The sequence below is a fragment of the Topomyia yanbarensis genome, chromosome 3 (genome assembly GCF_030247195.1).
Source record: "Topomyia yanbarensis strain Yona2022 chromosome 3, ASM3024719v1, whole genome shotgun sequence".
In the NCBI taxonomy this organism is placed as follows: domain Eukaryota; kingdom Metazoa; phylum Arthropoda; class Insecta; order Diptera; family Culicidae; genus Topomyia; species Topomyia yanbarensis.
The window spans coordinates 330,269,823-330,292,777 of NC_080672.1; the positions used below are offsets into that span (position 1 = coordinate 330,269,823).

At 38.5% G+C, this 22,955-nt stretch overlaps 1 protein-coding gene across 1 annotated transcript in view; it reads left to right on the forward strand.

The window, feature by feature from the left end:
• Positions 1 to 22,955, forward strand: part of LOC131692384 (diacylglycerol kinase 1) — a 420,215-nt gene that overhangs the window by 340,688 nt on the left and 56,572 nt on the right. Inside the window, exon 13 of the mRNA XM_058979392.1 lies at positions 11,997 to 12,125. Within this exon, the coding sequence (XP_058835375.1) occupies positions 11,997 to 12,125 (129 nt within the window). The remainder of the gene's footprint in view (positions 1 to 11,996; positions 12,126 to 22,955) is intronic.

The following is a 22,955-nucleotide window of genomic DNA, read 5'->3' on the forward strand; positions in this document are numbered from 1 at the left end:
GAGCAGATGGCATCAGTATTCTTGGATGTTAAGGGGGCTTTCGATTCAGTTTCGATCAACATTCTTTATGAGAAGTTGCACCAGCATGGTCTTTCGCCAATTTTAAATAACTTTTTGCTAAACCTGTTGTCTGAAAAACAAATGCATTTCTCGCATGGCGATTTATCGACATCACGATTTAGCTACATGGGCCTTCCCCAGGGCTCATGTCTAAGCCCTCTCCTCTACAATTTTTACGTGAATGACATTGACGAATGTCTTGTCAACTCCTGCACGCTAAGGCAGCTTGCAGATGACGGTGTGGTCTCTATTACAGGTCCTAAAGCCGTCAACATGCAAGGACCACTGCAAGATACCTTGGACAATTTGTCTGCTTGGGCTCTCCAGCTGGGTATCGAGTTCTCCACGGAGAAAACTGAGCTAGTCGTATTTTCTAGAAAGCGTGAACCAGCGCAACTACAGCTTCAATTAATGGATCAAACTATTGCTCAGGCTTCAACATTCAAATATCTCGGGGTATGGTTCGACTCTAAAGGTACCTGGGGATGTCACATTAGGTATCTGAAACAGAAGTGCCAACAAAGGATCAACTTTTTCCGTACAATAACTGGAACATGGTGGGGTGCCCATCCAGGAGACCTAATCAGGCTGTACCAAACAACGATATTATCAGTGTTGGAGTACGGATGTTTCTGCTTTCGCTCCGCTGCGAACATACATTTCATCAAACTGGAGCGAATCCAGTATCGTTGCTTGCGTATTGCCTTGGGTTGCATGCACTCGACCCATACGATGAGTCTCGAAGTGCTGGCGGGCGTTCTTCCGCTGAAAAATCGATTTTGGGACCTCTCATATCGATTGCTCATTCGATGCGATATTCTGAACCCATTGGTGATTGCAAATTGCGAAAGGCTTGTCGAGCTTAATTCTCAGACCCGATTCATGTCCTTGTACTTCGATTACATGGCACAGAACATCAATTCATCTACGTATAACGTCAACCGTGCTCATCTCTTAGATACTTCTGATCACACTGTATTTTTCGATACATCCATGAAGGAAGAGATTTGTGGAATTCCGGATCATATTCGCCCACAAGTGGTCCCAAATATTTTCTATACCAAATACCATCAAGTCGACTGCGCCAAAATGTTCTACACTGACGGATCAATTCTCAACGGGTCCACAGGCTTCGGTATCTTCAACGAAAATCTTGCTGCCTCATTCAAACTCAATGATCCTGCTTCAATTTACGTCGCAGAATTAGCTGCCATTCAGTATACTCTCGGGATCATTGACACCCTGCCCTCAGACCATTACTTCATCGTTTCGGATAGTCTCAGCTCCATTGAGGCCATCCGTGCGGCGAAGCCTGGAAAGCACTCACCGTATTTCCTGGGGAAAATACGGGAATATCTGAGTGCTTTATCTGAAAAATCTTACCAGATTACCTTGGTTTGGGTCCCGTCACATTGTTCTATTGCGGGCAATGAGAAGGCGGACTCTTTAGCCAAGGTGGGCGCATTAGAAGGCGACACTTACGAAAGACCAATTTGCTTCAACGAATTTTTCAGTATCTCTCGTCAGAGGACGCTCGATAGTTGGCAAACCTCATGGAGCAATGGGCATCTGGGACGGTGGCTACATTCCATTATCCCGAAGGTATCAACGAATGCTTGGTTTAAGGGGTTGGATGTGAACCGGGACTTTATTCGTACGATGTCAAGGATCATGTCCAACCATTACTCGTTTGACGCGCATCTCCGTCGTATAGGGCTTGCTGAAAGTAATCATTGTGTTTGTGAGAACGGCTACCACGACATCGAGCATGTTGTTTGGCTGTGCGCAGAGTACTGTGTTGCCAGGTCCCAACTAATAGATTCCCTTCGGGCCCGAGGTAGATCACCCTATGTGCCAGTCCGGGACGTTCTGGCAAGCCGTGACCACCCCTATATTTATCTTATCTATATCTTTTTGAAAACCGCTGATGTCCAAGTTTAATACATTTTCCCCTCTCTCATTCACAGTAGAATCTCACCAACCTATCCCTGTATCTACAATATGGCATTGCTTCACGAGTCTTCGGTGCATACCCTTCTTGATAACCGTCTACCCAGAACATCATGACATACCTCACATGCAGATGATATAGAGAACATCATGACAGTATCAGAGTGCCAATAATTATCCGAAATATCGACCCTCCCCTCGCCCCTGCGATTACGGGCTGGAAACTACAACACTACAACAAAGTGTGCATATCCGCCACAATGATCAATCAGCAAACGACGATGTCAATCACACAATATGTATCCCACTTCCTACCTTTTTCCTTTACTTACATAAGAGGGGAGCAAGCCGCCCCTAAATACGGCTTTCCATTCCCCCACTAACATGTGACATGTACTTAAAAAAAATGAATTATCGGCCTCGTTAAGCTAAAGCATTTGAGCCTAAATAAACGTATTTAAGATAAAAAAAAAATAGCTCTTCTAAAAAATAAATAAATTTTGTTCTCCATAACTAACCAATCGTCGATCTTCCAGATGGAATTGATAGATTGAAAATTAAATTGCAATGTTTGAAGACAGTTAGGTTTGAAGAAAACTATTTTTGTTATAAAAATCACTTGCAATTGTCCAATCAAAAGGAATTGGAACATCAGCGCTACGGTGAAAATGGGCTCCAATAAAAGTTTCAAAAATCTCTAGAACAATGCATTTGCGAGAAGTTAACACATCAAAAGATAATATAAGCAACCCTGTTTCTCGAGAGCCACCCTACTCCAAATCTTTAAAAGAATCATAACAAATTAACCATTATATATAGCCTTGTTTATTCAGCAAACTTGCTTCAATTCATTTGTATTATTATATTGTAGGGTATTGCGCAGGTAAACTTCACACATCTAAGCAGTCGATACTTTGAACACCTCAACCACAAGGACCACGCTAATTCAATCCATTGGAAAAAATTGCAAAAAAACTAACAAATTTGCCAAAGACATCATGAAGCTAAACTTCGGTGTTCCTAAAACCGTTATTAACAAAAAAATGACCATAAATTTGTCATACGGCATTCGAAAGATACAGTATCCAAGCATCTTCTCAGTGAATTTCAAAATGATCCATCGAGAGATTCGAGAGAAATTGCAATTTGAAGTTTTATGACACATTTCATAAGACTACCAGCAAACACCCACGGGTTTGGTCCTATCTCTATAAACAAAAAATATTTGTCTACTTATTTAGTACATGTCATTCGAAAGATATACTAATCAAGTATATCCCCTGCAAGTTTGAAAATATTTCATTGACGGAATCGAAATTTATAGCGGTTTGGATGTGGTATGCGGTCATAGATGGGTTTTCTACCAGACTTCAAGTGTGAATCCATGTGTCGTTGGTGAATCCATGTTTGTCCATTGACTACTTAAATCGTTTATACGTGTCGCGGTTTTTAAAGGAAAACCTTCTTAACGAAAATTAACGAAGAAACGTCTACTTGTTCAATAATGAAAAAATAATTAGAATCGGTCAACAAACCATTGAGATATGGCCTTTTGAAGTAAACATTACGACTTTCATCCATTTTTTTAAATTTACACATTATATTTAACGTTTGGTAGCCAACCCTATTTGCATATTTTTTCAGTGCACCATATAAATAACACCTTTTGTTCATTATATTTATGTAATTAAATGATAAGGTTTTCCTTTAAAAACCGCGACACGTACAAACGTTCTAAATAGTCAATGATTGTCAATGACAACAAACATTGATTCACGCCTGAAGTCTGGTAGAAAACCCATCTACGACCGCATACCACATCCAAGTCGCTATAAATTTCGATTCCGTCAATGAAATATTTTCAAACTTGCAGGGGATATACTTGATTAGTATATCTTTCGAAAGACATGTACTAAATAAGTAGACAAATATTTTTTGTTTATAGAGATAGGACCAAACCCGTGGGTGTTTGCTGGTAGCCTTATGAAACGTGTCATAAAACTTCAAATTGCAATTTCTCTCGAATCTCTCGATGGATCATTTTGAAATTCACTGAGAAGATGCTTGGATACTGTATCTTTCGAATGCCGTATGGCAAATTTATGGTCATTTTTTGTTAATAACGGTTTTAGGAACACCGTGAAACCAAACTATTTGGGGCCGTCAGTTTTGTCTATCTAAATACGGCTTTGGAACGCACTATGGCCACTAGGCAACAATTTTGACTTTTTGTTTTAATTCGAATTGTAATTGGTAATGATAATCATATGCAAAATATGAGCTTTTTCCGATAGGTCTAATTCACCCACAAGAGGTTTCAAGTTTGTATAGTAATATATATGGAAACTCGGAAATAAAAACTATAATTCCAATAAAAAATTTGACAGTAACTCGGCGTACCTCAAACCCTATGGTTGCGTTGTTTATTTTATAACGAATAGCTATGCTGAAGATCGCATATTGATTGGAGGTTTCCCTAAAAAGTTATTTAACTTTGAAGACCAACCAATTTTTTTGAAATTTCCTATTCTAAGCATGTGCGAGAAAGAGAGGCAACACATAACGTTATATGAGAATATCTTTTTACTGAAAAATCGGATCAATTTGCAGTCTTCGGCAATGTTGATCTATGCACCTTAAGCTATATGTCTGCAGATTTTGAGATGTACAAGATGAATCTGGTATTTTGTACTGAATTTATTGTTTCAGTTGTCTATTTTTCATATATTTTCACATACAAAATTGAAAACTCTTGTGAGTGAATTAGAGTTTTCGAAAAAAGCTCATATTTGACAGTTCGTCGCTGTTGTGCTATCTTATGACAAGCGCCATTTAGCACATTTCGAGATTTTTAAAGTTAGACATTGACTGTCTTGAAACTTATAAATGTTAGAAAACAATTCAATGAAGACAATTGATGCTTCTATCTATTCTGTATTGATCTCTCAAATATTACGAAGATCGGTTGACTATGTTGCGAGTATTCACTATAAAGTCGCACTCACACGTGTCATGTCATGTCATATATTGATGACAAAATTTTTATGGCGTGGCATAATCGTGCATGGAAAATTTTCCATAGAAAAAAAGCATCAATTATTAACTTTTATTTATATCTTTGGCTTTATTTGGTCTATAAACAATCGGTGAGATGAATTTTGAAGGATATTAGTCAGGGAAACTAGAAAAATAGTTATTTTTGGTTACAGTGTTGCCAAATATGCTATATTTCCAATGTAAAACTTAAACTCCATTTTTCTCACACTTCGTGCATTTTTGTTTTGAAAATGATTATGCCATTGTGTTTCTCAGATAGTTTTACACATAAAAACATCTTATGCATCACGATAATTTAAGCCAATCCTCAGACACAGTCATTTGAAGCTGATAAAATTAAAAATTTCTCAGCAAGTTTCTCGCTATATCTCAGTAACCAAGCAGAATATCAAAATTCTGAAAACGTCACTTTGTAGAGATTTTTTCGACAAGTTGTAACTTAGCGATTTAACAAGGCTATAACGATAGAAGCGACTCTATTGCTGGTATCGCAGGGTCGGCTAGCTACCGGGTAATCAAGGGCTACGCGGATCAAGAACAAAAATCTCGAACTTTCACTTTTCTTACACTTTTTTTTATTCAGGTGCATTTGTGTCGTGTTTGGTTTATATTTACAATTGTTTATAATGTGGCGTGTACACTACTCTAGCACTCTACGTACCGTACTGTTGCTGATTCCGTTGGTGGGCGTCGCGACGCTAACGATGCCGACGGGCGAAATCCCCTCTCGGACGTCGGCGAAACTGGCCGGATGAAGGCCCCGGTACGATGGTGATTTAGATGGCAGATGGACGGACCAGCGGGCGTTGCTGGCTTGGATGCAAGCAGGCGTCTTCCCTCCTTGGCGAGCATCGGCGTGAACGCGGCTAACCGCAATGGCCAACACCGAGAGGGGACTCTCCTTTGCGATTAGGGTTTTTGCCCGAGGGTACGAAACGATGGCGCGCAGCGCCGGATGACGTACGGTAATCTTTACGGGTTAGGCGCGGAATCCTCCCGGATTCGCGGGGCGAACCGTGTGCTGGACAATTTGAAGTCGCGCTAAGAGATCGCAACACTTAACAAAACTGACTTCCCGCCCCAAAGGGGTAATAATAAACTGCACCAGTGAGATGCGAACTGAAGCACACGGACGCCTGATTTTCAAAGAGCCCAAAGTTATGCACTACAGGTCCTTTTATACAATCCCAATATAATTTCCCTCCAAATTATTATCCAATAACCATTTTAAATTTCCAGTATGTCGTGTCTCCATACTGGTTGGTTCACCTACCTACTGAGACGATCTGACAGCTTACAGCTGTGCGCACCCTTTCACTACCCTGCTTACTGTTATTGTGTATTTAGTACAAAAAACGTAAAGGTTCAAAGGACAAACAAATAATATTTACAACAGGAACCTAAGCAATGGAACCAACGGTTACAAAGTAATGCGAAATATCTAACTTAGTTTACCCCAAAATGGCCTTTGTCATAAGATAGCATAGCAGTGACGACCTTCTGATGAATTCCAGTGCCCGAGCAAAGTCGAACATCAAAATTACAACAAGTAAAATTCATATTTTGATAATAGCATCAAATTGAAATCTTATTTTGCTATCAGTTGTAGATTTTTTAAATATCACATCAACATCAAAATCACATCAAATCTCGTTTTGCTATCCTAGTTTCTTAGAAGAATTTTCTATGTTTATATTTCTTTGGTGAAACATCAAAGTGAATACATATTTTGTTATCAAAAAAAATTTCAACATCTCAATGAGCTTTCAATGTACTCTCACTGATAGCAGAATTAGTTTTCTGTTTGATGTCATAGGATAATTTTGCTGCTCTCCATTTTGATCTCTTAACCGTTAAAACGACCAAAATGACAACAACCTGAGTAATCATTTGCCGAACATCACAACATCAAGTTTAGTTTTCAATTTGTTGTCAGACTCTGCTCGGGTGTTGTATCATACTGTGGCAGAAATGAGTTTCACCTCACAATCGGCGGTACCATATAATTCATGGAATGCGTAAGTGGTACATATATGCACATACTTAATGTAGAAAATCACCCAACATTTGCACGAGCTGGCAGAGAAGAGGTGTTAGATGCTCGAAGCGTCGTTTTCTGATCGTCACATATCCTAATACAAAATCTACGAACTGGGGACTCTACAAAGAGGGCTTGGGGACTAGGGTTCATGGGTATCTTCCGATGATTGAATCTCCCAGTGACTTGGTCGTGGATAAAACAAACTAATGGCTTGTCTGCTTCGAGTTATGCGTGCTTCTAGAAGAACACCTTGGTGGAATACCGAACTTGTTCAACTGAATGAGCTATGTAGACGAGTTTGGAATCGCGGGTCGGAAGTATTTAAGTTGGCTCTCAACGCATACAGAAATGCCCCTCGATCCTCTGAGCGAAGTGGTTGGAAAAGCCTCTGCACAAATGTCGTCTGTCGAAGATACTGTACTCAACTATCATTTTGACACACACACTTTCCAGGCCATCACTGACGACTGCCCCTGATTTATTTTCAAGTAGTGGGTATTTGCTCGTAGAATTGTGACAACCGAATGTATCAAATGGGCGATTGAAAGTTTTGCTCCGTATAAGTCTCCGGAAAAAGACGAAATCATTCCAGTTTAACTTCAAAGACACACACTTCAATCATATTTTGAAAAAACGTTCTTATTTGTAGTTTTACAATAGGTTAGGTTCCATTAGCGAGGCTGAAAATAACGGTAAATTCATTCCCAAAGAAGGCCGCGTCACTTATGAGGAGGCAAAGAGCTTTATACCGATCAGTCTGACCAAGGAGTTTTTATTCTCAGGTGATACGATCCTTAAAAACGCCGATCAGCCATGTTGGTTTTAGAAACGACAGCTAACAATATAGTTTACTAGTTCTCTCCATATGTTTGCTTGAATTTCAGTGGGTAAACAAAGTTGTTCGCTGTCATTTTTGCAGTCTACTGCACGCTTACATTACTTCTCACCTAGTTACTGCCAAAGACGAATCACCTTAGAACTTTAAGCACCTTGAGTCTGACCTGCTTCCTTGTCAAATCAATTAGCACCTACTGCATGCAATGCAACATGCATATCGGCGGGGGAAGCCTACTACCACCCTGTTACACAATGCTATCTACAGCATTGAAAAGGTTCAATCAAATTTAGGAGTTTTTCATGATGTTGAAGGTGCTTTTGACAACGTGTCTTTCGAATCCCCTTTTGGAAGCAGTACGAGATCATGGAGTACCTTCATATATCACGAACTGGACACACGCAATGCTTGGAAACGAACATCTGTGCTCATCGTTAAGACTAGTAGAGAAAAAGAAAGTAAAGGTCTGCGGATACCGTCAAGGTGGTGTGCTGTCATCACTTCTTTGGAACCTTGTCGCCGATGGCTTGTTGAAGAAACTTAATGAGCTTGGGTTTCCGACCTATGATTTTGATGGTGATTATCATATAATGATCGCCGGTATTTGCATTAACACGCTTTTTGATTTGATGCAACACGCCTTATGTGTTGTTGAACAATGGTGTCTTCATGTTGGACTATCAGTTAATTTAAATAAAACACCAATGGTGTTTTAATGCAACGAAGGATTACTATGGAAGCTCGTCCGTTGCAGTTCTTTGACTCTGAAATTATTATCGCAGATCAAGTTAAGTACGATTCTTGATTCAAAGCTAAATTGGTCAACGTAAATTGATTTCGGAATCAAGAAAGCTTGCATGGCTTGGGGAACCCAAGTACATTCAGTGGATCTACACAATAATTGTTAGACCAATACTGCAATCGGGTGCCTTGTTTGGTGTCAAAGGAGAAAATTCATGATAATCCAATCAAAGTTAAACCATCTTCAGAGGATAGTCTGGATGGTGATGGCTGGTGTGTTCAGCTACTGCTGCTCTTGAACATAAAACCACTATATGTGTTTCTGAAACAAGAAGCACCTTCTTGTGCATACCGTCTTAAGGTTACTTGGCTCTGGAACAGTAAGTCAATAGATCTTCCAACACAAGACGTTGGACCCAAATGATTACTTGGGGTGAGTATACACGTGCTCCTAGTGACTGTATACTCACACGTAGTTTTCCTTTTAAAACGTTTAATGTGAGAATTCCTCCTCGTGAGGAATGGCTGGCCAGGCCGGTGCTGGTGTCTATTGCCATGAATTGAGATTGGACCAATCCCATTCGCTTGGTATGTACCGTACTGCATTCCAAGCAGAATACTTCACAATTCTGTGTGACGTACAATCGGCAGTTCAACAAGGAACTTGCAGTGGAAGAATCTATTTTTGCTCTGACAGTCAGGCTGTTCTAAAAGCACTTAGTTCGGCAGATTCGAGGTCGATATTAGTCATCGCTCAAATCGAAGAACTTAGCATTTCAAATGTTATCTACCGGGTCATTTCGGTATTACTGGAAATGAATGGGCGGACGAATGGGCTAAAGCAGGTGCTGTGACTGACTTCGTTGGTCCACAACCAACTGTTCGTGGGCTGCATCCGAAAATGCCAACCATTGGCGTAGCCTGCAAACTTGCGTCCAAATAAAACCTTTCTTAATCAGTTATTGGAAAGGCGTTTCGAGTTCCACTCATCAGAATCCGATACTAACTTAGTGACAGGACAAAACTATCGCCAGATTGACGCTTGCTCCAAAAAATGAAAACACAATTTGTCTTTCTGTGCCATCCCCTTGTCCTGCGTGATTTCCCGCTACAATTTTCTCCTTAGTGGAGAAAACATAGTTTTTTACCTAAATTTTCTCCACTAAGGAGAAATATAGCATAATGAAATACTTTTCTGCCGGATGTGTGTCCGAAAATGTCAAAGAAGCATAACTGTAGAATTCTAGTCAAGGCACTGACTGGACTTTGCAAACTCAATTATCACAAGTCTATAATTTAGTGTGCTGAGTATTATTCGTAAGATCTTTATGAATCCGATTACGGAACTTCGTTTCATTTGGTATGTAACTGCCCTGCAGCAATGCAATCGCATATCCGGATTTTCTGTTCTCCATATGCACAAGGAACTAAAATTGGAGGATATGCTACTACTATTGTAATTTTCGATTCCTCCATGTTTCTTTTTTTTTAAGAAATAATTTAGATGACATGGCAAGGCACAAATCTCCAAATAATACGGGGAACGTGCTGATTGAGCAATTAATTTCTAATAACAGATTTACTTTGGAATTGCCCTATTGTACCGAACCTTGTGATTCAACTATCAACCAAAATAGTTTATTATTCGTTATTTGGCGTGTACTCTCTTCGCTATGAGTCAAGCTTCACTGTGACAAATATCTCAAGGTGCAAAATTTAGCTTTACATATTCAAGATATTATTGCTTCATCATCCGTCAACTTCCAAGTGAAACACAACGGGACTCCACCGATAACGGAAGTATTTAGCTTCATATTTAGTATATCATCAACACCAACCACTACAGAAGTCGATAGCGTAGAACTCATCTGCTATCCATCCACCAAGGCATTACCAAGTGTGGAAAAGTGAAAATGAAATGAACACTCCCCCTGGTTGTTGACAGATGTCTGATGATAATCCACCATCCATCAAGCTGTTGGAGTGATTTTGCCACATCAAATGAGGCTCTGAATCCAAGCGGGTGGATTATTGTGGCGAGTCAGTATATTTTTAGACTCTTCCCATGTCAAAGCTATCCTGAACGAACATAAATCTATAGGATGGCATTAAGTTACTCTGGTAAGGAGGCTGCGGGTGTTGTTTATTTTCACTTTCGATGCTTTTATTCCAACTGCTCCCTATCTGACTTATTTCACAGGCGATGAAAAACAATCACGTGTTTGAGCATTAAATTTCTGTATTTTTTACACCAAACGCTATCAGTACATCCATTTTGACGAAACAACCACACCATGAATATTGATTGAGCGTTGTATTCGGCATGCTGATGCAACAAAAATAAGAATCATGGTGGTTTCAAGATGATTTTATTCATGTGTCCTTAAATTGAATCACGAAGAAGTACTAATCAAGCCTCAAAATGTGTAGCATATTCTGCACCAAATTAGACTATAACACACTCCTTCAAACTGTAATAGATGTGCACGTTTAGGTGGAATCGCTTCGGAGTATTTGGTAAACTGGTTCCTTGGATTATAAAGCATAAACGTTCCGAGAACTGTCTGACGACTCCAACTAAACGTGATCTTTTACAGTACCTACTGTGATAGTCCAATTTGGTGTGAAATGAGTAATAATGCATTACAAGTCACGTTTAGATTGTCCATCTGGTCGGAATTTAGCTCGAACCAATGCCCTGTGTACGACGGCAGCACAAGTCAACCGCATCTGTGCCACGTCCATCCAATACATAAAATTGTAAATTGTCATCTCTGGGCAAACAGGGCGACGAATGAAATGCTACCGAAGAGAAACTTTCTCGCTCGTCTCATTATTGTCAGCAGTGTAAATTTGCATAATGGTCACACTGGAGTGCTCTACTCTACCAGGTTGGCTGATAGTAGCTCAAATGTTTACTTCTGCAAAGTACAGTGGTCTGACTAAACCCCTATCCACTTGCTTTTTCAAATAACCCACCTACGCTTCTGTCAGTCGTATGTCAAGACTTCTTCTCTGTTTGGACACTTCTGGTTGCTATATTTGCAACACAAAACGCATACAAATATTTCCACACCCTCACCCTGAATGTATCCAGCTTGACGAAGGTTCTGTCTTACGTTTGAGAACCTAAAACATTCCCATAAATCCATCACCATTCAACATGCCGAAGGCATTAAGTTTCTCGATTTGTTCTTTTGCACGCTCTTCGAATCAACCGGACGGAACTGGAATGAAATTCATCGGATTCGTTGTCTCAACCCATCCTGGATTACCATCACCTCTGCCTGCGGACCACCGGTGTCGGTGCAGGTGTCGACAACACGCTAAAGGAGGACGGCTATCACGTTTGGAGGCTGAAACACTTTAGCAAGCCAGCGTACTGCAATATGTGCCTCAACATGCTCGTCGGTCTCGGCAAGAAGGGATTATGCTGTGTGTGTAAGTAGATTGTGTTTATGTTTGTGTCGTAAATTACGCTGATACAGATTCACTGTGCTCAATTAGTCCTAAGCGTCGAGTAGGTTTACTTTAACTTGGGGACATACAAACAAGGTAGCTGTTACGGGAATTGAAATTGAAAAAAAAAACACTGGTGTGCGCAAGGAGGCTGGGAAGGTCTAGAGGACAAACTCGAACCAGAAAGTATAGTTAGGATACGGTTCGTAGGATCGTTGCACTAGCTTATGATTATTCTGTAGCTCAGAAATTGGCTTACGCTGAAAACCTTTTATTCCACGTTAGTGAATTCTAGAACAATCGCGTTACACAATTACGTTACGAAAACAGGACCGTGAACAAAAATCATGTGTTTTGTACTTTTGTTTAATTATTGTAACCCGAGACAGTTGGAGCCGGAGCCTAAATCAATATTTAGCGGATGGCTTCAGCGCCACTCCCGAAGGAGACCATTCGCCTTGTTCGGTTTGCCCAGCTATTGAGACCCCTCCTACGGGCGGGTACCATTTGTTTCTGAGTTCTGGCTCCAGAATGGTCCAACTGGACTCAGGTACCTTGATTACCAGTCTGAAAACATTCGCTAGAAATCAACAACAGTATACAAAGAAGGCCTCAGACCGGTATAATTAATTAGCTCTAACGCTTTTTATCATCACGGGCAAAGATCTACTCAAACAAAAGGTCCCCAATCATGGCCGATTTAGGAAAGGTGGAGTCGAAGGAAAAAGGAGTCAACTCTGCTCGCTAAAAACGGAAACGACCGAAAATCATGAAACTACCTATACCAGAAAATACCAAAAAATAGTTTACTGCAAAATAAACGGTTTAATCACTTCAACTCATAATTCGCTTACAAAAAATATTTATTTCACATTTCGGGTCTCGAACCCAGGGCCTTTCAACTTGCTAGCTAATTTCCTCGCAGCGCGCTAACCAACATGGTCACTGCCTATTCTGTCTCTCGCCCTTCCCAAAGCATATCAAAAATCTAACTACCTAACGTGGTGTTCATCCGAAAATGAGTGGCTCAACTTACGGTGCGTGCATATACAGTCGGCGTGTTTGCGTGTAATACAGCGATTTCATCGCTGACCTAGGATTTTCACGAGGTGGGAAAAATAAAACCGCCGAACAAAAAAAACTGATAATCGGGTTTCGAACCCGGGCCTTTTGAGCTTGTCACGAAAACACTGTCACTTAGCTCACTGAACCGGCATTTGCGGTTTTAAACAAAATTGATCATGCGCATGTCAAAAAAAAGGAAATGAGTACTCACACTACCATGGTTTTACGTGGGTCGCTCGAAGATCCAGTCCGCTGGAGATGCTGATCCGGTTGCCACAAACGATTTGCCCGGTCGTTTGCTGGCAGAGTCTGACCTGATGGAGGTCACTGCATTACATGTTTCCCACGTGGGTTGATCGATAGTCGGTGCCCAGCCACTGGACGTATGCTGGCAACGACGCTGCTCCCTAGCTAGCGCGAATTTGACGGTCGTCGCTCTTCCGGATGGTTCACCGGGAACTTTGTAGCTAGATGGCGGGGTCAGAAGCGGTTGATGACGGATGATGATCGGTGTGACGGGATGCTGCAGCTTCAAACCTGCACGAAAAACACGCATCCAACGACAAGTTGGAATTAGGGCACGCACTGCACTGGCCACCATTTGCACCTTACCTTAATTCGGGAATACCGACTCTAAACCACTGCTTCGATATGCGGGAAGCCACTTAACTTGTACGAGTTAGAACTGGGAAGGGAAAACTAATTACTGGCAAAACTGATATAGAGAATCTCACGATTTTTATCTTTTACCTATAAAACCACACCGAGGCGCGAGAAAAAAACTAAACCACTCCTGCCTCTTCCACGATCCAGAACAAAGTGAAAAATCAGATCTTTGGAGTCCTCAGTTTAAAGCATGAGTCATATCTTCGTGACCGGAACTACGCAATCGTTCACGAAATTACGCAAGTTTCCCCGAAGCCTTTTTTTGTATACGGCTTCAATTTCTTTTGAATATCCCCAGACCTCGATCCTCTACCACCAAATCCCGGGTGCTGCCGAATGGCTTTCAAAACCCAGAGACAAATAGTTTCCCCTCCACTATAGCTTATTCTGCGGTTAAAGGTCGCAGAAAGGGTTATCTCAAAAGCGGGGCGACGCCTGCGTCGCGACCACCCGCCAAAAGTGACTCGGCTCCAACCACGGCTGGATCCGGTGGGTGCTCAACCACTCATCTGACAGTTCATTCGAAGGAACTCCAACCAACCACTCACTCTCATTCACATTTCGGGAGAAATTACAGAAGCTTTTACCCATGCTGAGCGGACCAATTATTCGAGGGGCCGCTCGATTTTATTTACATTCATATCGTAGTACTACATTATCATTCCGTGTCGTTCATAAAACGCTTTTATCTGTGGAGAGATTTGTTTTATTCTTTTCGTTTTTCAGGCCATAAACTAGTTCACAACTTTACGAACATTATAATACAAATAATGACCAGTGATTTTATTCATAGACTTAGAAACATTGTGTGCCTGGACGGAACATAGTTTTTGTGGTTGTAAATCAATTCACAAAATCAAAACATTGTAGAAATTTGCTGGTAAACTATTTCACCAAAATCAGAATATTGTTCATAGATCCATTCTTACCTCGCTGAACTGATTTCTAGTTCATAATATATTGGTCATGATTAAGCAGACCAACTCTGTTGAAAAAATCCGTACACTATGCGAACCTTCTACCTGAGCGTGGTGAACGATTACGCTTCGTTGTCGAAAGGTGTCCGGATTTTTTCGTCAGAGTTGGTCAGCTTAGTCATGATTCACTATTCATGCACGTGAAATATTTCACAAATACATGAAATTGATTTCCACTTACATGAAGTAGATCATATAGTATGCAATTTTCTGCGTGGTTCTAATATTCTCAGTTGAACAACTTCACAGAACTTCGTCAAATGGCTCTTGATTTTTAGTATATTAATCACGTAGAACGATATGCCTTGTAATTTTCACCATCATGGTATTGTTCATAGTTCAATCAACTCAGACCATGGTGTTGATGATATGACGTGAACCATTGCACACGATTCGGAGTATGATCCACAGATATAATTTTTCTCCGTGAACAGGTTCCTGATTCTCACACGGAAAAATTTGTTCATAAATTCATGAACAATATATCACGATTTCGTGAGCTGAGCGATTTACGAAAATCGTAGCAAAGTTCCTGAAATTATGGATAATACACCTCGTATTTATAAAACTATTTGTGTTTTCAAAAAACTGGTTCGCATCAAAAATGTACATGATGTTACAGTTCAATATTTTGTTCTCTGGACATGTTTAGTTTTTTGTTATGATTATTATTCATATTTTGGAGACACACTGGTTTGCAAAAAGTATGTCAACTAAAAAACCGACATCTAAATGGCCTAATTTAAGCCAAACCGAACTGAGCGCAATAATTTTTTACACCCAAAACGAATAATTGGGAGCGGGAATGCATCTGTTTTTTCGCTCTCGAACTGTGAGCGAAAAACTCCCAAATGATGCGTTAGTGTTCAACCAACCTCATACTTGTGCAATACAATATCGTACCCCATAGCTACACGCGCCGCTTCGAACAATGGCCTGTAGAAACTTTTTTGATGCGCGGATCAAAAAATCCGTTTAACACTATACAGCAAAAAAAATATCAATTTTTTGAAAATTTTGGATGAGAACTTTCCCTTAAAAGACAAGGTATTTTAATTATTTATCTTTTCCACGTTCTACAAAAAAAAATATTCCCAATTAATTCCATTGCCGTTTTTAAAGCAGTTTGCAAATAGTATGTTTTTTGCAAAATAAGAAACGAATCTTTGTTGGGACTATATCAAACATTTCAAGTTCAAGAAGAATTTGATTAGGTGATGTATTAATGTATAAAATTGTTAATGGATTGTCTCCGTAAGTATTTTCTCTATTCTATTGTGTTGTGGATATCATTCAATCAAGATAATTCAAAATTGAGACCTTTTGTATATTAGTCTATTCGAGTTAGGAGAATCTCTTTGGAAGAATCTGTAACCTCTATGTGCGGGGTTGGGAATCGAACCCAGGACCGCTTTGTACCATCCATGCTATGCTCGTCCCTTGTTTTATTGAAGAATGTGAAATATAACTAACACGAATCTTACTATACGACAGAGTCACGCACACAAGTTCCCATCTAAACGTAGGCGTAGGTTTTATCCGTTGTGAAATTGAATACTGACTACTTGAATACTTTTGTTGATGCATATTCTATGAATTAGAACGTTTATTCATTATGCTATATTAAAAAAACGTTTATTCATGGTTTCATGTACATCACTTACAATTATCTGACTGACGGTAAAATTTTGTTTAAAATTTGTTGTATAACTTTTTTTGATAAAACTGTGCATTATTGGTATACTATAAATTTTCGTTTTATTTAAGTATGTTATTTTTGAACCATCCACAACATTTTCCGAATACCGATATAAGTATTAAAAGGTATACGAGGACATATTTTTGTCAAATGGTGGAATATCGAAGAAACGCTTGGTTATTTGGAAGAGGAGCTAGCGGAAGAATTTAATCGCCTTAATGAAAAACTAGGCACATTTTATCGCAAATTGACCAATTTCAAGTGCGAAAAACATGTTCTAATACGTAGTGTAACGTTTAAGAAATCAAAACCTCTAAGTTCGAAGACCTCTAACTGACACCACTCACCTCAGGTATCATCGTTGGATTTGAGGAATTAAGAGTTAAACTGATTTTTTTTATCTCTGCGCTGTTGGGAGAATTAATACTTATAATAATATTAATAAAGAATACTTATAACAATAATATAATAATATCAATAATTATTTACTCGCGTATTGTCCAAAACAACAAAAAATCAGTTTTGAACACCTTAATAAGGTTTAAAAAACGTGCACAATAATTTTGACCAGGAATTTGGTCTAATTACGCCACTGTGCGGCGTCCTGGCCGCCATGAAACGCTCTCGGCTCGATGCACGCGCCTCAGGTAGAAACCTTTTTATGGTCATACTATGTTGCGTTTCGGCTTCGCCTCATCAGAAACCGACACTAACACATTGTCGGAATAGATTAGCGCCGGCTTGACGCAAATCCCTTAAAACTAAAACACACTATGTGTTTCAATCAAACGACTGATCAAACGTGATGTTCCGTTCGAGCAGAAGTTCTGTTTATGCCGATGAGACACAAGTGTAGCCGAAACTTGTCTTGGCTTAGCAGGCCTATGCGAAAGCACTATGCTATATTTCACCCTAAGGAGGAAAATTTGGTAAAAACCAAAATTTCTCACTAGGGTGAAAATTTGTTGGTAAAAACCAGTCTTTGTACAGGAGGGCACAAATCCTTATTTCATACTATGTTGCGTTTCGGCTTCGCCTCATCAGATAGTGCTTTCGCATAGGCCTGCTAAGCCAAGACAAGTTTCGGCTACACTTGTGTCTCATCGGCATAAACAGAACTTCTGCTCGAACAGGACATCACGTTTGATCAGTCGTTTGATTGAAACACATAGTGTGTTTTAGTTTTAAGGGATTTGCGTCAAGCCGGCGCTAATCTATTCCGACAATGTGTTAGTGTCGGTTTCTGATGAGGCGAAGCCGAAACGCAACATAGTATGAAATAAGGATTTGTGCCCTCCTGTACAAAGACTGGTTTTTACCAACAAATTTTCACCCTAGTGAGAAATTTTGGTTTTTACCAAATTTTCCTCCTTAGGGTGAAATATAGCATAGTGCTTTCGCATAGGCCTGCTAAGCCAAGACAAGTTTCGGCTACACTTGTGTCTCATCGGCATAAACAGAACTTCTGCTCGAACGGGACATCACGTTTGATCAGTCGTTTGATTGAAACACATAGTGTGTTTTAGTTTTAAGGGATTTGCGTCAAGCCGGCGCTAATCTATTCCGACAATGTGTTAGTGTCGGTTTCTGATGAGGCGAAGCCGAAACGCAACATAGTATGAAATAAGGATTTGTGCCCTCCTGTACAAAGACTGGTTTTTACCAACAAATTTTCACCCTAGTGAGAAATTTTGGTTTTTACCAAATTTTCCTCCTTAGGGTGAAATATAGCATAGTGCTTTTTATGATATTATGCACATTCCCAGAAAATAAAGAGCGTTGCCCTGTATGTGTGTACAGGACTCGAGAACGTATTCCACGGCTTGATCTGTAGAGGCATATCGCAGACTAATCGTGAGTTATCAAACAACCACAGAAAACGGCGAAAACGAAAAATTTTGGTCAAAATTAATAAAGTCACATTTCAGTCCGCCATATCGGAAGCGCCATTTTAATTTGTTTTGATTTTAATATATATTAACTCAAATTCGTGTTCATAGATCACAAAACCTTTTTTTCTCGATTTTGGCTGACATATCACTTATTTTTGATAGGGTCCGCCATATTTGATCGGCAATTTTGAATTTCGAAAAACTGACCTTTGATTCGTTATCAAGGGGTTACATGCCTTTTTGGGAGAAAAATGCCAAGAAAATTTGAATTTTCGTAAAGGCATAAAGCAATGATTTCGTTGCATCAAACTTATAGTATTTTGGTAGGACATTTTTCAATGAAATAAATAAGCATAAGTTTATAAAAATGTATTGATAATTGGCGGAGTTATGGCTTTTTCCCCGAAACCCTTTTTTTATTTAAGGATTATTTTATTAAGTGATAACGATTGAATACCAATAGATCAACTAAAATCTCACAACTCAAATAATTCCATTAGTATATAAGTATTCCTCGTACGTTAACTGTACATTAGATGAATAAATAATATTTTTTTCTTGCGCTCGGGAACGTTTTTCCTCTAAAAATTATATCAAAAAATTCTCATCTACAAAACAAAAATTTATGCAAAAAAAAGGAATCTTTAAGGTACGAGAAAAATTAATTACGATCCATTGAAAAAATCGGTTGAGTGGTTTTTCAGCAATGGTGTCACGGAAAAACCATTTTTGGAAAAACGAAATTTCAAAATAATCGAGTTTAAAATTTCAAGTTACCACTGCTCTTGGTAGAAGAAGCGACTTTGAAAGCGCTGTAACTTTCGACCTATTTTTCGGATCTCTATAAAAATTTCGGAGAATATTTTCAATTTTTTAGATTGTCTAAATCCATTCACGAACGGCGATGTTATTAAACATTTTGTATTTATATTCCTCGCTTACCAATTTCCACTAACTAAAAATGAAATAGTTATACACAGAGTATTGCTTTACGGGTGTTTTAGGGCAAAACTAAACCGATTTTGAATATCGGGGAATGAAAACACATCTGCGTGATTCAAGGTATTCGATTCCGAAAACATTTTGTGAATTTACTTAATAAATAATTAACTTTTTTGTCAACATTAATAGCAAGTTTACTTCAAAGACAAACCAATGAGTAAATACCCTTCAAAGCGAAAATTTGTCCAGATTTAATGAATTTATCCGTTGGATTGAGCATTGCGTTCAATCGTGAGATAGACGTTTGATGTTATATGAATGCACAGATCACCAAGTAGTCCACCTCGTAGTGAGAAAATACTTTTCTAACATAATTCATATTTATATTGTACTCGTAGCATCACCGAGAGCAACTGCATTTTTGAATAACAAAATTGTAGTGAAAATGTATCTTCTTTTGAAAGATTTATGTTATACTAATTATGGCATAAAAATTTTCAGTTGCTTTATGTATAATGAAGATGTAAGGAATCAAAATTTCGCACTATATACAAAAATAATATCACAGCACTAACCATCATTTACCATTCCTCACTTGTCGCCCCTCCCCACCCCCGATCTCTCACCAATCGTGTTCGTGGCAACTGTCATGACTCAGATCTATCCAGATATTTCCAAATCCATTTCCAAGATGTGTTATAAGATCTTCAATTAATCTGAAATATAGTATCTAAGCTAATTTAATCCTGCGATGTATTTGTTCAGGATAAAAAAATAAGCCTACTTTTGTGCTCTGTTTCCCTATAAACAGTTTTCCATTTTAGTGTAGAACGAAGCCACTTGCGGAAACAAACTAAATATTACATTCTACTTGAAAAAGAAAATATTTGTGGTCCTGGAAAAATTTGCAAAATATTTGTATTATGAGAAAACTATAACAAATTTATGTTCAAACCCTGCTTCCTCTGAAGATGAAAACGTTGCACTAAGGAGAGTCATATGATCAAAAACCGAAAACTACATCAACTTCAATTCAATTCAATTATATACTGAGCGTTTGTATATACTATAATTGTGGAAATCCTTGGGTATTTCAAATTGGATAATATGGTTGTTTAAAGACAAAAATGTTGAAAAGAGACATCCCATGTGCACTTTTTTAAACTTTCCGCATCTCTACTGAATTTTAAATGAAACATATGCTCAAATGTGTCATTTGAAAATTGAGAACACATGTTTTGGGTTGATATTATTGAGAATGCAGATTCATTGTATTGGAATGCACTTTTATGAAAAATAACGGATCAAATTCCAAAAATATCCACAAATTAGATCCGAGGAAAATGGCACCCGAACCCCTGAATGTGCCTTGTGCTGAGAACGCTTCAATTGAAGCATCAATTCTAGAGTTAGTACAGGCATTGGACAATTCAATAGACGTTTCGTTTGAGTGGTCCGTATTCTACTCATAAATTAGCGAGCTACTACTCATTAAATTAGTGATTGTAATAATCACAGATTATGCATTGGACAGATAGTTGATCTCACTGAATTTATGTTATACATATTCCAGTGTAACTACAACTGATACTGAGTTGTACTGAAAGCCCCAATATACATTTTTCATGATCAATGTGACTAAAAGCATATTTATTTTCGAAAAAAGGGGTGACGAGTTCTTTTTTGCCATGTTTCTATTGTCACCATACCCATTTGAAGCCGTTGGTTAGAGCAGTGTTTGCCATCTTGGTTCAACGCATTGAGTCAAATGATAGCGCAACAATAGGGGTACTCGATTCGAGTTTTTGTTGCGCTCAAACACGAGAATTTCACTGTTTTCAGCGCATTTGTGTTATTATATTGGTTCCTAACAATGAAGCAAAGCTATTGATGTCAATTTTTAGGCATTTCATTGATTGTAGGCCGAAAAATGAATTAGTGAGGCACCCTGCTTAGTATGGTGAAAATAGGCGCTGTACCCTACGACTTGTAATTTCAAGTATATTAGTCTCTCAAAAGCAGTCCAGGGACACTTTCAATGGCCACTGGCTCGATAAATTTAAATACTTATTCTAGTAGTTTGAACCATTCCTTTATCATGTTATTGTTTTGTGTAGGACTCATAAACTCCCATATCTCCAGAACGAGAATTCCAAACGAAACAATTCGCAAGTGATAAGGATGAGTGGAAAGAGACTGCATTGTAATCGACTGAATTTACGGCTTCTGTGCCATCGACAATTATATAATTGCCAACATAATCTAGACACTTGACACTCTTTTCTATATACACTCAATTTTTTTTACGCGGTTTTTTTGCGCGGTATTTTTTACGCGGCTTTTTTACGCAGATTTTGAAATTTACGCGGTTTTCATTTACGCGGATTTTGAAATTTACGCGGCTTTCATTTACGCGGATTTTGAAAAATACGCGGTTTTCATTTACGCGGTTTTTGAAATTTACGCGGTTTTCATTTACGCGGATTTTGGAATTTACGTGGTATCCATCAACGAGGTTCCCTTTATCGCGGATTCTTAAATTTAAGTGGTCTTCATTTACGCGGATTTTGAAATTAACGCGGTTTTCATTTACGCGGATTTTGTAATTTACGCGGTTTTCATTTACGCGGCCTGTATCCCCCGCGTAAAAAAAACCTGAGTGTACTTCAATGCAAATGAATACTATTTACAGGTGGCCTTATCTCGGTATATCAATTCCAATTACGCATTAAAATACTGGACCTGAAAATACAATTCTGTACAAAAATCATTTTTCAGATATCTGTGACCAAAAATACATTTTTTAATTTCAAGACAAATTTCTGGTTTCTAGATTTCCTGATGACTAATTAAAGCCCATCAATATAGTAGAAACACCAGATAATCTTAAAACGCCTTCAAGAAAAGAAGAACGAAAACGTGCTCTTTGCAATAGGATTTTCACAAACACTTCAGACTATTCTGAAACAATGGTTTTGCAATTCGTGAAATTCGTTTTATTCGTTTACTTCATTTAACTAACATTTTTAAATTTTATTCTATATACTCATTTTTTCCAGATCATTCATTTCATGGATTATATTCGATGTGTTTATTTTTTCATTTTAAATGTTTGACTTATTTTAAATAAATGATCATTTAATTTTAATGATTTTTTGCATTCTTTTGATTCATTTTGTTTATTCGACATTTTATCTATTGTATTCATTTTATTCTTTGTCTGGATTCCGATCAGTTTATTATCTGATGCATCTTATTCGTATCAATTTGAGTTATATTAATCATTCTATACATCTTATGAAAAACTTTTTTTGCTTCATAATTATTTTAAATTTTTATTTGTTTTATTATTTTCATCAATTTATTCAGTATATTTGAAGTGTTCTTCGTGCAGGACTCTTTGACTTTGCGCGTGCTCGGCAAACTAATGAATAATACAACAATGATATGTGTAAGAAATGTCTCATCTCACTGATAGGTGGATTAAATCGGTTTTTGAAACATAAAAAAGGTATGAAACCCCTTAAACGCATGTATCTCAAAACATGATTTTTCAAAACTGCGTGCAATC